This window comes from Macrobrachium rosenbergii, chromosome 11, assembly GCF_040412425.1.
Source record: "Macrobrachium rosenbergii isolate ZJJX-2024 chromosome 11, ASM4041242v1, whole genome shotgun sequence".
Classification (NCBI taxonomy): Eukaryota; Metazoa; Arthropoda; class Malacostraca; order Decapoda; family Palaemonidae; genus Macrobrachium; species Macrobrachium rosenbergii.
The window spans coordinates 46,750,694-46,767,052 of NC_089751.1; the positions used below are offsets into that span (position 1 = coordinate 46,750,694).

At 36.1% G+C, this 16,359-nt stretch overlaps 1 protein-coding gene across 50 annotated transcripts in view; it reads left to right on the forward strand.

Moving 5' to 3' along the window:
* The window catches only part of osp (outspread), a 321,240-nt gene that overhangs the window by 265,058 nt on the left and 39,823 nt on the right, over positions 1 to 16,359 (forward strand). For 24 of the 50 annotated variants that reach the window (XM_067111805.1, XM_067111810.1, XM_067111815.1 and 21 more), the window contains 4 exons: positions 5,342 to 5,535; positions 6,720 to 6,821; positions 10,808 to 10,960; positions 12,823 to 13,050. In XM_067111805.1, the coding sequence (XP_066967906.1) occupies positions 5,342 to 5,535; positions 6,720 to 6,821; positions 10,808 to 10,960; positions 12,823 to 13,050 (677 nt within the window). Of the gene's footprint in view, positions 1 to 5,331; positions 5,536 to 6,719; positions 6,822 to 10,807; positions 10,961 to 12,822; positions 13,051 to 16,359 lie in introns of all 50 variants that reach the window. The other 26 variants (XM_067111817.1, XM_067111821.1, XM_067111828.1 and 23 more) reach the window with 3 other exon arrangements.

Here is a 16,359-nt window from a genome sequence, read left to right on the forward strand (position 1 = left end):
TTTTAATAATGAGCCTGGATTATTGCTTTATATTAGTCTGAAAATTCACTCACATTTTTCTGCTTTTCTATAGATTTTGTTTAATGTAATGGAATACATTAAAATTTGACAATCTTTGCTTGGATCCCTTGGGCTTCATCAGAATTAAGCTTTTACTCTTGTTGTGCTATATTATCAGATAAGCATATTTGTAACACTGCATGACCTTGCTGTTTATCACCAGTCTTAATTCTTATTGCAACTAGAATTTGTGAGCCTTGATTTATGGATAGCATTCTCATTTGTAGGATGCAAATGAAATTTGCATGGCTGAAAATTAGATTCTGTTTTTACATATATAGTAGTAGCTTAAGATTTCATAATTCTTACTAGTTATATTTTGGTACTGGCTTATTTCAGTATGGACCTGCTCTTAGTGACATAAAGGGGAAAGGAAATGTAAACTTGGCTCCTTTTCACAAAATTATTTGCTTTATACTAGTGACCTTTTCATATACTGAGAGGTGTATATTTTTAATATTTGAATTTATATCACTTATCTACTGTTATCTTAAGATGTTCATAGTAACTGAATAAGGTGTGGAGTTTTATTTTTTAATTACTAAAGAAATGTTTAAAGTTATATGTACTATATAGTACATATATAAAAAAAAACCTTTAAACTTAAATTTGGGTTTATCAATGAATGGCTTGGATATTGGCATTATATACCATTGAGAAGACATCATCTTTCATTTTATTGTTTAGGTGTGTGGGAAACTTTTACAAAGTTGTTTAGGGAATGGTTATTACGGTATGTAACAAGAGCTGTTGTAGAGGGCTAGTTTTTTTTATCAGGAAGCTAGGATTTCGCATAGTAATCCCAGTTATTTGAAGATGAAATGACAAGACCTTGTACTGCAATATAGACATAAATCAAAGTACGACAGTGAAACTTTAAAGAGGAAAATTAGAGGTCAGATGGAAGGACAGCGTGAGAGAGAAATTACGTCATAAGTAAAATTACTGTATAGAAGTTCCATGTGCATATGAGATAATGAAAATGAGTTGGACATGTCCTTCACACCCAGTGTCAGCTGTGCTCCTGGAGACACTGGAAGAGTTGGAAGACTCAGACCTATGTGGATGAGAGCTATGAGATGGGAGGCCTAAGATGAGTGGAGATTTGGGGAACATAGAATACAGGGAATACATGAGTAGTGAAATTTTACAGAGACCATTTGCGTCGTTTGGAATTAGATTGATGATGATTTACGATGCGCTACCAGGGATCTTTGTGATTTTCAGCTAAATTAGAAGTAACATAAGTGATACAGAAACCTTTCAAAACTAATATCTTTCCTACAAATTCTCATGTACAACAAAATGTTTGTTACAAAAATTATATATATAAAACTTGAGTAAATATTGAAATGTTGGAATGTTTCTCATGCAGTCATTATAGTAAATGAAGAAGTTCATAAAACAATGAAAGCTTCAATTGCTGGGACCAGTTCAAATGTAGCTACTTGTTTCAGTGATTTATTTATATCTTTAAAAGAGCATTTTCAGTAAATGGCGGACAAAATAATGAAGTCATGAATGTAATTATAAATTAAATCAAACTCCATTGTTGGACTGCAGCACTCCTCAGACCAAAGAGACCATCATATTGAATGGATTTTATCTCATTTTAAAGATAAATCAGTGAAGAAAACTGTCTTTAGTCTTTATCTATGTATTAAGTTTAGGCAAAGTTGCAATTAATAAGATAAAACCTGAACTTGACTATTAAATAAAATCTTTTGGGCCAGCCTTGTAGAGTTGAATATTTTAACCAAGTGTTGTGGTTAAATTCATAATAATAATAATAATAATAATGTAATAATAATAATGAATGGGTAAAGCCAGATACAGAAAGAACAAAGATCCCTTCCATGAAAGCCTACAACACAAAGAAACTAAGGGAGAAAACAAGTGAAATTAATGAAATAATGAGACTAATAAACACCACCGGTATCGAAGAAACAAATAACCTGGCGTATGCAGGAGCAAGACTTGTAGTAGAACTCATGGGGATACAAACATCAACACCACCATTGCAACCAACCCAACAGAAACCAAAACAGCAACTGCCTTGGAAAAGGTGCTTGGAAAAACAAATCATGTGACGATACCTGACTTGAGTAAACTGAAAGAGATGGCAGGAAAGAAGCTAAGAAGCAAGAAAAAAGGGTGGAACTGAATGACAAATACAAATTACAGGAGAAGGACTAAAAAGCACAATAGAAGATATAAAACAGAGGCTTAAAGCCAAAACACTTAAGATCCAATGGTACATGAACAGGAATAAAGGATACCAACGGAAGAAACTCTTCGAAACCAACCAGAAAAGACTATACAGCCAACTAAGGGGGGAAGACAACCACCAGAAAATTCCTGAAGCAGAGCCAAATAAGAGACTCTAGGAAAACATATGGAGCAATCCGGTATCACACAACAAACATGCAACATGGCTCCAAGCGGTCAAGGCAGAAGAAATGGGGAGAATAAAACAAAGATTCACAGAGATCACGACAGACACAGTCAGACACCAACTTTAGAAAATGCCCAACTGGAAAGCCCCAGGTCCCGATGAAGTCCAAGGATACTGGTTCAAAAACTTCAAGGCCCTACACTCACGCATAGCAGAACAACTCCAGCAATGTATCACAAGCCACCGTACACCCAATTATCCAATTGGGTGTATGGTGGGAGAACATCCTTAGTACAGGAAGACAAGAACAAGAGAAATATAGCAAGTAACTACAGGCCTATCACCTGCCTACCAATAATGTGGAAGTTACTAACAGGTATTATCAGTGAGAGGCTATACAACTGCCTAGAGGATACAAACACCATCCCCCACAAACAGAGAGGCTGCAGAAGGAAGTGCAGGGCCACAAAAGACCAGCTCCTGATAGACAAAATGGTACTGAAGAATAGTAAGAGAAGGAGAACCAACCTAAGCACGTCATGGATTGACTACAAGAAAGCCTTAAACATGATACTGCACACATGGCTAATAGAATGCCTGAAAATATATGGGGCAGAGAAAAGCACCATCAGCTTCCTAAAAAATACAGTGCGCAACTGGAATACAATACATACAAGCTCTGGAATAAGACTAGCACAGGTTAGCATCAGGAGAGGAATCTTTCAAGGCAACTCGCTGTCTCCACTACACTTCGTAGTAGCCATGATTCCCATGATAAAATTGGATGACATAAAGCTGTATGGTAAGAGCATCAGGGAAATAGATACCCTAATCCAGACGGTAAGGATTGTATCTGGGGACATCAGGATGGAGTTTGAAATAGAAAAATGTTCCTTGGTCAGCATACAAAAAGGCAAAGTGACAAGGAATGAAGGGATAAAGCTACCTGACAGGAATAGCATCAAACACATAGATGAGACAGGATCAAATACCTGGAAATAATAGGAGAGGATATAAAACACCAAGAGATGAAGGATACGATCAGGAAAGAATATATGCAGAGACTTAAGACAATACTCAAGTCAAAACTCAACTCTGGAAACATGATGAAAACCATAAACACATGGGCAGCACCAGTAATCAGATACAGCGCGGGAGTAGTGGGGTGGACGAAGGCTGAACTCTGCAGCATAGACCAGAAAACTAGGAAACACATGACAATACACATAGTACTACACCCAAGAGCAAATACAGACAGACTACAGTATACAGTACATAACATGAAAGGAAAGAGGGAGAGGTCTACTAAGCATAGAGGACTGTGTCAACAGTGAGAACAGAGCACTGGGGCAATACTTGAAAACCAGTGAAGATAAGTAGTTAAGGAGTGCATGGGAAGAAGGACTGAGAAATGTAGATGAAGACCCAGAAATATACAGAGACAGGAGCATGAAAAATAGAGCAGATGAATGTAACAGCAAACCAATGCATGGACAGTACATGAGACAGACTAAAGAACTGGCCAGCAATGAAACATGGCAATGGCTACAGAGGGTAGAACTCAAGAAGGCAACAGAAGGAATGCTTAACAGCAGCACAAGATCAGGCCCTAAGAACCAGATATGTCCAAAGAACAATAGATGAAAATAGCATGTCACCCATATGCAGGAAGTGCAATACAGTCTGAAAGATGAGACCATAAACCACATAGCAAGGGAATGTCCAGCACTTGCACAGAACCAGTACAAAAAGAGGCATGATTTAGTAGCAAAAGCCCTCCGGTGGAGCCTGTGCAAGAAACACCAGCTAGCTTGCAGTGATAAGTGGTACGAACACCAACTTGAGAGAGTGATAGAAAACGATCAGGCAAAGATTCTCTGGGACTATGGTATCAGAACAGATAGGGTGATACATGCCAATAGATATCAGAACAGATAGGGTGATACATGCCAATAGATATCAGAACAGATAGGGTGATACATGCCAATAGACCAGACTTGACGCTGATTGACAAAATCAAGAACAAAGTATCACTCATTGATATTGCAGTACCATGGGACACCAGAGTAGATGAGAGAGAAAGAGAAAAAATTTATATCAAGACCTGAAAATATAATAAGGATATGAGATATGCCAGTGGAAATTGTACCCATAATCACAGGAACACTAGGCAGGATCCCAAGATCCCTGAAAAGGAACCTGGGAAAAACTAGATGCCGAAGTAGCTCCAGGACTTGTGCAGAAGAGCATGCTATTAGAACAGTGCATATAGTGAGAAAAGTGAAGGACTCCTAAGGGAGCAGGGTGCAACCTGGAACCCCACACTATAAATACCACCCAGTTGAATGTAAGATGACTGAGATAGACAAAAAAAATAATAGTAATAATATTATTGATAATAATAACTTGGTTTGGAAAGCAACATCACATGATTCAGTTACTAGGAGGCAGCAGGTTTAGTAAAGGTCATTAAAGAAAATTACTTGATAATGATAATAATGATAATACACATTAGAAAAGTAACATCAGATGTTTTTGTTACTAGGAGGCAGTAGATTTAATAATGGTTCTTAAAAACTGTAGAGACAGCCGCCATCTCTTATAACTAATTTTGGGAGGGATTGCTCTGTTTTATCAGAAATAAGCATGTGGTATGATAGACATTCATCAACATTAAGGATAAGATTTTACTTGGTAATTGCTAGTGTACCTGTATGATTTTAAGTTACCAGTGGTCATAGATGATTTCAAAGTAGTTCTCCACTCCATTGCTGTTAACTTACTTCATTCCTCATGTCATGAATTCATATGCTAATTGGTGATATTGTGTGTTCAGATTGTGAAGTAGCTATTCTCAAAAAAAATTTCTCACTATTGGCGTGACAGAGCGTGCAAGATCTAGATCCAGTTCAAGATCTCGGGCAAGCAAAAGGTCACGATCGTCTCCTCCATCATCCAGACGAAGCACGAGAGATGACTTCCCATCAATAACCAGGGAAGAGGTTCTGGCATCATGCTTCTCAGAGTCAGGATCTCTACAGTCAATCACAGATTTGGATGACAAATTACGTCCAGAAAAGGTGGGTGTAATATTTCATTCTCTCCTGCTTTTGACCTACGAAGCTTATTGCTGCTGCATTCCTCTTGTTTGCTCTTTCAGCTCCAGTGATGCAGAAAAGCTGTAGAGGATCTCAACCTTAAAACCTTTAGTTTATAAAATTCTGTCTTTTAATTTTAAGCATTTAAGTTGTTACTGTTCAATCATTTGGCAAGACCACTTAGCTGGAAACTATGCTCTCATATCCCCCGGGATTAAGTTTTTTCTTTAAGTAACCACTTAAATTTACTCATCTTATATTTTTCAAAGATTGCTATTTATAAGTATGTGTTGCTCAGCTTGAAATGATTTGAGTGGAGGTATGACCTTATATTGATAAGAACTATTTTGTGTGTGCGATTGTGTAAGAATTTACACACATATTTGTAACAATTTGTAATTGCCTTTTCTGAGGAAATTAACTGAGTCTCATCAATTTGTGTGTGGAGCCCCAGACCCCCTTAAATGAAGAGAACAGACTGTTAAATCAGTCACATACCTACTGTTCACTTGTGTATCAAATGTCTCATGTTCACCATGTTCTCACCTAGATGCTATTCAACAACAGCTCAGAAAGGAAAGGATTCTTTTGAGAGGGCTGCTGCCAAGGCAAATGCTAGTGGGAATTCTGTGTAGTAGTTGGTGTTTTGGAAGGAACATTAATCTTATCCATGCCACTACAGTGCTCCCAGTTTAACAGATTGTCAGTTGTTTCTTTGGAAAGACAAGGAACTATCAATATCAGTTATTAAAAGTTACAGGGCTGTCTCTCTTAGATTTTTCAGATATGAAGGATAGGTTTGTTGCCATCTCAGATCTAAAGCATCCGTTTCAACATTTCAAGAAACTAATATAATATTCCAAAGAAATATCAAGCCTTCCAGTGAGGGTCTGTCTATTCCAAAGAAATATCAAGCCTTCCAGTGAGAGTCTGTCTATTCCAAAGAAATATCAAGCCTTCCAGCTTGGGCCTGTCTCTTGTCCTGAAAGATTAGCACCATGTGAAGCAGAGGAAAAACCCTTTTTTGACATTACAATGAAAACTATTGTACAGTAAATACTTATATTCAATGGCAGTTAATATTTTTCCAGGTAAATATCGAAAAACCCTTTTAGTAGTACTTGCAATTTCCAGGTATTCATGATACAGTATTTTTCTTTTTTCAGGAGAGTAGTGCTACAACCCTCACAGGTTCTGGTGATGCGTTATTAGTAGACCTCCTTGAGACACAGGTTGAAAGCCTCAAAGCAAAGTTGGAGCAAACTCAGGTAAGCTGATGAAATGTGTTGTGTGGTTTCACCTGTTGTTTTGTATATTAATGGGCTTTTTATTTAATATTTACGTAAAACAGATATGATTAAAATTAATTCTAAGCATAATGTTTTAATGTACATATAATAAAAGGTATGTTATTGTATGAAATTCCTTAATTACATTATGATAATTGCTGTATTTTTAATCACCCATTAATCTTACATATGCCTATATTCTTGTCACCAAAGTTCCCAGCTTTGTCAGTCTTGTCTGTCTGACAAAAAACGAATCTTCACACATTACATGGACCATCTGTATCCACATGTAAATCTCAGCCACTAAACCTCTCGTTTCACAAACCGGTGGTGCTGCCAGCAGCTCTTCTCTCATACCTTAGGTTTTACTTCCTTGGGGATTGCTATACCAATGGTAATTGTTAATCCTTTATCATTATTTTCATTATTCATCATTAAGTTCAGTCCCCTTTCACTCTAGTGTACCTAATAAGCGACAAGGCAGTGGTATCTACATTAAAAAGTACTTTCCAGTTGTCAAGATCATCTTGACAACTATTTGTAAGTTGCTAACTTTTGGTTATCCTAAGAATCGAGATGTCTCCAAGTATCTATGTATTAATTATGTTTTTTGATCCAGAATGTGCAAGTAATTTTGTTTATTTTCATTGTTTTTACTTGTTTTCATAAGAGTTTTGCTGACAACAGTTTAATGAGATGTTGCCTAGATAGTGTTCAGAATTTGGTTCTGATTTTTGCTCACAACTTTCTTCTCCACTTTTATTTTATATGCTGTACTGTATACTGAGTGCTCTATTTTGTTACTTTCTTTTAGTTTGAAGGATCTTATGGTAATTTTTGGTGTTAGCTTTGTATTTAAACTATTTTATTTTGTGCATTAATGCAGTGAATTGGATTCATTACACCTCTAATCACTTTCATTGTGTAGGTGAGGTTACTGTCTATGTTAATGTTTTGTGATGTCATTTTTTCTGCACTTTGACTGTTGTGCTTTGCCAGAGCTGTGGTTATGTGTGTTTTTGCTGTATATTTGACTTTTGTCACTGCATACTTGTCAAGGCCTTCCATGGCAATTGTAGTAGCTGTTGTGGCCAGGTGTTTTCTTTTCTCTTCACCTGTGCAGCTTGGTGGAAATGGTCACATGACCAGTGTTCTGCTGTGCACAGATCTGAATATACACGGCATGGCGGTCAAGAAGTTCAGTTACCCTAGTCCTTCTGCTTTGGAGTCCTCAGGTCTCCAAGTCAGCAATGGAGTCAATTTTTGTATGGTTTTGGTGAAGGAATGCCCATCCTTGGATGATATTCCAGCTCAGTCTTCACACTCAGCTGCTCTTTAACCACTCTGCTTACATTTCTACCTTTGCCCATCCCCATTTTTTTAATAAATACTTCCAGGTGACTCCTGTTAGGCAAATCTAACATGAGCATGTTTTAATTTACTGCTCTTTCTGATCAAGAGGGAAGGGTACTTCTCTGCATGGCAGGTCCATGAATGAAGTACTTTGTTTTAATTGTAATATTGATAACCAGATGTATTTAAAGAAAATTGTTTTTACTATAAATTTTAGTTAGCTACTTGATTTTTAACCTGGCTTGAATAGATATTTTGTATAGAAATTCCTGGTACTTTTTAAGTGTTGAATGGCTGAAAGTTCCTCAGTGCCTGGCTTTATAGCCTAAATTTTATAATTCAGTTCATTTCCATATTTGGCTACTGCCTTGGCCACTGCAGTTGACTGGCCCACTCTCAGTCAGATACTGTGATTGAGAGTGACCAAGATCATGCAGACAGCATCCATGAAAGAGATTCTGACCATTACTACTCCTTAGCACCATTTTTCCTAATATTCTGTGGAAGACGCTGCCCTTCATGACTTGTCGAGTTCCTGTGCTAAGGACAGTGGCAAGAACCTATTACCTTCTACCTCTGAGAAGTGTTGCAAGATTTAGGGCAGTAGCAGTCAGCCTCAGGACTTCATGAGGAAGATCAATTCTTACTAGTCTTGGTTTGACTTCACTGTGAGTCTCTTCTCAAGAAGACACCATCAACTAGCTCTCCTCTGAAGGGTTAGTCATGTTCCTTGAGCAAAAAGAATTCTGCAAGGTCTCTCTCTCCATCATTGTTTTCCTCCTTACTGGTAACCTTAAATATGCCTAGGAAGAGAAGGATGAGATGTGTATGTCACCAGAGATTGTGTTGGTTCTTGTTGCATCCAGCAGACTGATCAAGCCCTCAACCCCTATGAAGTGGAGACATTTGGACTTCCAAGGACTATTTTATGGTCACTGAGCATGAGGATGAGGAGGCCAAGGAATTAACTCAACAGTAAGACCTATCCTTTAGTAAATATTCTCAATTGGGTTTTTTAAATTTTCATGTGTAAAGTCTTTAAAAATAAAGAAAGTATAAGCCACTAAACTTTGAAGAAATTCCAACAGTGGTGTTCCTGCCAACCAGTTTGATCTGCCTGTAGCTGATGCCATCTCAAACATTGTTACTGACACAAGGCTTAGGAAGGAGGAAGAGGGCACTAACAAAAAATACAAGCAACCCATGGTCACCTTGCATTCATTTTCACTACCTGACCAGTAACTTTATTCCTTTAAGATCCAAGGTTGTTATTGCATGTTTTTCATATGTCAGCAACAGAGGTGACTGTGAAGTGTGCAGTGGCTACATTCTTCTCATCTCTGATCACCTTCACAGTGGCTTGAGATACATATGAGAGTGGTTTCTCCTGAATTTCCTTGCTATGGCCCACTGGAAGGAGTGAGTATTAAGAACCATTAATGTACTACTTTAATAGGGAGCCAAATTGTTAAGAGAGGTCACCAAAGTAAAGAGACTAGTCCTTTTGTTCAGGTGTATTCCATCCTGTATAGTCACATGGTTGTCGTCTTCCATAAATATACTACCTAAGGAGGGAACCAAGTTGTCAATATGTAGAGGTGAGGAGGATGGTTCTTTTGCTCATGCATGCAATGGTACCCTGTTTGTCATGTGGTTGTCTACTTGCTAGCGAATGTGCTAAAGGAGACAAATGATGCAGTAGTGAAAAATCATTAGTCCCAAGTACTCTCTGCCAGATAGTACATCCATATGCAAACACTTTTGGATCATTCAGCATCTGTATCTCACCTAATTACTGACAGGCATTTATATAATTAATGAGGTTATGATGAAACTGTTTTCATAACAAACCTATTAAGCATATGGTGAGTGCCCTCCTCCCAATCCTCAGAGTCTTGTGACCTCACATCAGTTTAAACAGAATGTGAAGTCACTGAAATATTTTCACGGATCTAGACGGCCCATGTATAGAGAAGATTCCTTCAGTCAGTCAGGCAAAAGACTGGTATATCTGAGAACATTCAGGATATGCATATAGGAATACTAATGATTAGTGGACCTGTATAAAAGAAATGCTTTTGTGTAAATAAAATTTGTATATAATGGAATAGTTCATGTTTAGTCGTATGAAAAGGAATTTGTCATGCCAGCATGTTAATATTGTAGCTTATGAAACTTTTAGTGATTGGCATCAGTTTTATAGGTTTATTATTTTTTTTATCTTTTACGAAGAGTAGAATTTTATACATGTTTTTTTCTAGCCTTTTTATGTTAGTATATGCAGACTCCATTACTATGTAAGTACCCAGGCATATTTATACAAATTGATCCAGAGTGTGACAGCTGACAGAATTTGACATGTATCCCTGCTAGGGAGAGAGTTTAGTTTTATCTTATGTTAAGCACAAACATTTATCTGATGAAAAGACGCAGGGTTATGAGTCCCTTGTTGAAAACATTCCATCAGTAACTGAAGAGGATGACAATCACTGGTGAAATTTTACTCTTAAACTGTTAAAAAAAGTTAGTGACTTAGAAGCATTTGGACTGAGGTTTGTCAGACTCTCACTGACTAGAGACTATACTGTACTACCATATGGTACATTAATCAGGCTGACTATCTGGAGCTCCATAAAGAGAATTCGGGCCTCAAGACACGTCTGCGTGCTGGAGGAGGACCTTCATCCTCTAATACAGTCACTGGTGCTCACCTTCATCACCACAACCACCACCTCCACCACTCTGACCTAGACCTGCTTCAACAGGTACTTTATGCTTTTGGCACCTGCAGTTTTTATGAAGGACTATTGGAAATTTCTTTTGAGCAAACACATTCTCTGGTAGTTTCTGGAATGATCCTCAATGAAACATGCAACTTTGGCATGCAAAAAGAAGAAAAGATTTAACAGCTTATGGTGGTTAAGGGCACATTCAACAACACTTCTTCTTCTGTTCTACCATAATAGCAGGAGCACTTTATCTATATTAATATGTATTGAGTGTTTTGGCTGAGTTTGCAGAATATCCAGTTGAACAGACACTTCAAGACCATAGTGATTGTCACCTTGAAAGATAAAGCAAGAAGGTTGCAATTTCTGACATGATTTGCTTAATTGTGGCCTATCATCAGTAAGAATCATTTCAGCCTGTCAGATTTCACTTTCCTCTTTTTACAATGCTTAATGCCTTAAATTGTTGCAGCACAGAAACAACAAAGCACTTAATGCAGGAAGTGAAACCACAACATGGATGCACAGTTGCACACTGTGTAAAATACTCCTTCTCGTTCTAACCTGATGTGCATTTTATAGGCACCATATATGCACTCTTCCAGCACCCTGTCCTGCATGAATTTTAAAGGCACACACAGTGGTTTTTCTTATTAAGAAAGGCATATGACTTCTCTCATCAAGAATCTTGTTGGAAAACTGAAAAATGAGTTAGAAGTCTCCTGTTTTTAAATTCTTCACTTAACCAACTCTGGATCCTGGTACATCTAAAATCAGTAGAGTGATCAAGATTTCTTCCCTAATCTATTGTGACAGTACTGAAAATATTGACAAATTTTCATTATATTAGAAAAAATTGACTTCTTTGTAGTTTCAACGTTTTGACTAACAAACTAAACCTTGAGTGGCATCATATTAGATTGGGTGACCATTAACAAGTTATTTAAGATATTTCCAGTTAATTTTCCATTGAAATCAATGGTATATGTTAGGCTAGTGGAATTAATTTTGCTCTTTTGTTTTCATGAGCAGTATTTTTCTGTTTTGAATTGTGCAAGTCTATATTCATGGTATATGTAAAACCATTTATCTAATGCTCAGTTTAAGATGGATTGATTTGTTCGTAATTTCAAGTTGCTGTACATTAAAATAAAAAGTTAGTTATGTGTTCTCTGTAACTGTAAATCTTGAGAACACAGAATTTCCTGAGAGCGTAAGTTTTCTTTTGTCCAAAAGTTTAGTAAAATGTTTTATTTTAATTTGATTTTATTAATGATTGAGTATTACTAGTGTACACTTAAATGGATGGTAAAGAAACATTTAGAAATCCTTTTAACCATTTTTGAAGCACTGACTAAAGTACAGTATATAGAATCATTTAAATGTATATTCAATTAACCAGTAGTTCCAAATAGCTTACTGTGATGGATATATAAAAGTTGATAAGGGATATCACTTCTCAAGTTTTTTGTTTCCAGAATTTACAGGAGCTTCTTGAAATGATTTATATACTCTTTGACAAACTGAATAATTGAAACTAGGTTATTAGAAACAAAAATGGGGTTAGGTTATCTTTTTCATGAAATAAGTGTCATTTGGGTATTCATTACCTTTTACTTGCTTTTATAGTATAGTACTGCACATATTGTTGAGTTTATTAAGTCTTTGCTAGTGTAGTGTAACATAATCATACTGAAGTAAATTGTGCTAGAATTTTCAGTGCTTTCTCAAATGCAAACACCTTTGCTTTATGTCTGTTGATGTATTAATGTGTCATGTTTGCAGAGTTTGCTTATTTTGTATAATAGGGTTAGTTGAAAAAGGGTTATTCCTACCAGCTACATGAATGCCTTCTGTTTAGTAAATATTCTGGTAGAATATGCATTTTTTTCTTGCAGTCCCCTTCTAGTAGGTCAAGAGCAAAGCTTGAAGTTAGTCTGTCTGAGTCTCGAGAAACCATAGCATCCCTTACTGATGACCTGAATCGTCTCCGTAAAAAGTTGGAGGTTTGTGAAGGGGATTTGGACAGGTCAGAACGGGAAGTTGATAAGTTGAGACGAGATAAAGAGGAGATGTCCTCAGATACTCACAACTTAAGACAGCGAGTATCAAGTCTTGAAATGCAGGTAATTAGCTTGGAAGAAATTAGGTAGTGTGCACTACTTTTAAGTTACTCTTTTTATCCTAGGATTATTTTATCATTGCCACATACAGATTTTTTTAATATATTAAATGAGATTTTGTATAATACATGACATGGTCATGTAGTTTAGTTTTAACATAAAAGTTTAGGTATATAGAAAAATCTTAAAAGAATACAGTGATGGGTTGGAAAATAGAAACGAAATCACATCACAAAGCATAGGTGCAACTCAATAGGTTTTTGAAGTACAAGTTTTATTGGCTCTAATAATGAAGATTCATAGTTATGGTTTATTATGAACCACATAAATCCAATCGATTTTCTATCCAAATTAGGTGAAATTATTTTTCCCATAGTTATGTGAATAGCAGTATCAAATATGCAAAAGTGAGGAAGCACAGCAGGAATTTTCAAGAAAATAAATTTACATATGTGCACTGTATGATTGGTTGAGTATAGCTTACAAAGTATATGAGAATTATATTTGCAATTTATTCTCTCTTAGCTTTGCTACTTCTGTGAGGTCAAAATCTGTAGTATTTATATACTGTAATTAGTTATTTACATATTTTGTGGATGATCATACTTTTGAATATTTCCTTTCTCAGCATATTTACTGTTATCTAGAAGTTAATCAGTTTTATACTTGGAATAAGTGCTTTGGAATAATTAGATACTATATCCATTGATATTTTACAGTTGTGTTGGTACTGTCCAGTTCATGTTACTAGGTTGTAGTAATATTTTGATAGTGGATACATTTAGGTTCTCAAATTTCTTGTTCTGCTTAAGCACCCCTTGCTTACCAAAGGCTGCTGTCAGCTGTTTTACTATAAGTTTGGTGTGACTGGAATGATGAACTCAATCCACTTAGTTTGTCTTTGCATAGGACTGGCTCCTAGCATTTTATTAACTCATTTCAAGTTGCATTAACCTACAAATTTTTTTATGAAAATGTATGGTATATTCAACTAAGAAAGTAGAGAATGTGTAGAGAATATACCAAACTATATGGTGTAAGTATGGACAAAGAGTAAGTATAGTACGTAGAGAGTGGGACTCAACTTCCTCAGGCTGCCTGGATGATCTTAGAAAGGTTCTGTTTTGTCATATACAGTAATCACATTTCTGTGGGCTGTATGCCTTGGCCAAACACTGCTTACTGAAGCAATTGAAGTATAACGTGTGTTGAACCAAATTGTGTTTTGTACAATTCATAAAACACTGCCATATATAACCAGATATCAGATTAAACCAGAAGGCAATAAAAAGAGAGCAACTGTCATATCGACAACACGACATATTCAGGATAGAAATTGCTGCACCTGAATATATCTTGTTATCAACCTACTTTAGGTTATAGAATCATTCAGAGTTCAGTTCATATGTTAGGCTCCGCTGACATGGTAGGACTGACCTGATGGCTGTTATATTGATTTAATAAGGAAATGTGTAGTATATAGTTCAATAGGGCAAAGCAAATGGAAAGGTCTGTAATTGGGGAGACTGTTGGATCATTTGAACTTGTGATATTGTAATCACTATAAAATTTACTGAAAAAATCTTATTTTCTAGATGTTATTTAGATCCATTTCATGAGGAAAAGTGAATTGGAAAATGTCCCCAGTGCCCCTTGATAATGTGATGAAGGCATCCATAGTGTTTCTTAATGATTAGTAAAAAAGTTTTCTAATAAAGAAAAGGAGGAGTTAGAGGAAATATTTCAGCAACACCAGTTGCAAAATCTCAACAGCATGGTATGATTCAAATAGAGGTAGAAAGGCATCTGACACCCTTGTCAGGAAAACCTTCTTGAAAGGCAGAACTATCCTCCAAGTGTGAAGGGTCTTTATATTTAACTAACTGAACATATATAAGATCTAGTGGTAACATTTACTAATTGTATGGAATACAGCAGCCATATATTGAATAGCTTGATGTTAGGTTAGAGAAGGAGACTGACCAGCATTAATAGATTTCAGGAGGAGGTCTATCACATAAACGAGAAGTCCATAAACCACTACTGTTAGTGGTACTGAAGGCAAATAGTCACTATGAGATTTTTATTCTTGGCTACAAATGAAAGTCCATTGTATATTATACAGTCTTGGTTATGTAAATGAGGGAAGTGAATTTCAATGTGGGAAGTTACCAGTTTTTTAGTTCTGATGTCTGTGACCCCTTATTTTCCATCAGCAAATGAAACCAAAGATGATTATTGAGATTTTGTATATGTGGAGCTTGTACTGATGTAGTTTTTGGTATTCAAGTAACAGTAATACAAAGTCTCAATTAATACTGACAAAGCTGAATTCACCAAGAGGAGTAATTCCAGTTTATATTTGTGTTAAGATTTGATGAGTTCCCTATGGGCTTTTTCAAGATCTTGACAAAAAATGTACACCATGCAAGATTGATAGCAATATCTATTATGTAGTTATGCAGATGGTAAAATAACTTATAAGTTATCTAGTCTGTTGTAAAACCTTGATAATGTGTCATATCTGAGAGTCACTTACCCTGTGGTAATATGTGAATGTGTTAGAGGAAGAGTTTTCCTTTTCATTTAATTTTGTTTATTGTTTCAAAGTTGGATATTTCCATACAGTAAATTTTCAAGACTCCAACTCAAATTTGGTCCATCATTGGATGTGGTTGTGGTCATTCTTCAAAAAATGCAGAGAGTTTACAGTTTTTTATAAGTAACAAGACTACTCTTAAATTCAAGCATCCCACTAAGCATCAAAGAGCTGCTCTCCCACAATTTAATTATATTTAGTTACTCTGCTGCAGCAGGTTACTTTTAGGGACACACACCCACACACCACCTTTTTGTGTATGTACAGTAATATAAACTGGCTTCTGCACCGCTGAGTCTTACCACCCACATAGTATCTTAGAGTAGATTTTTTATAGAAGTTGCATTATTATTGTTACCAAGTATTATTAAGTCCCATACTTTACCAAATAAAATGAAAAGACCACCTTCACAAGACTTGTGTAGGGGGATTCGCTTAATATTGTTATTATATTCGTGTTTTCATCATTAGTTGCATTTGCTTATCGTTACTGAGGCAGATGTTTCATCCAAGGTTCTGTTGTGCAATTGTCAGTCAACTTTATTTTACAAAACATCATATTTTTGTAAAATAAATGAGGAATGTCTGACTTAGATCTACAACAGTCAGTCAACACTTATAGTTGGTAATTCAGATCCAGATCTGAACATTCCATTTCAAGAAATCTTTTTGTAACTAGACTTTCAAAGTGATCTGGATTGAGATTTGGTAAG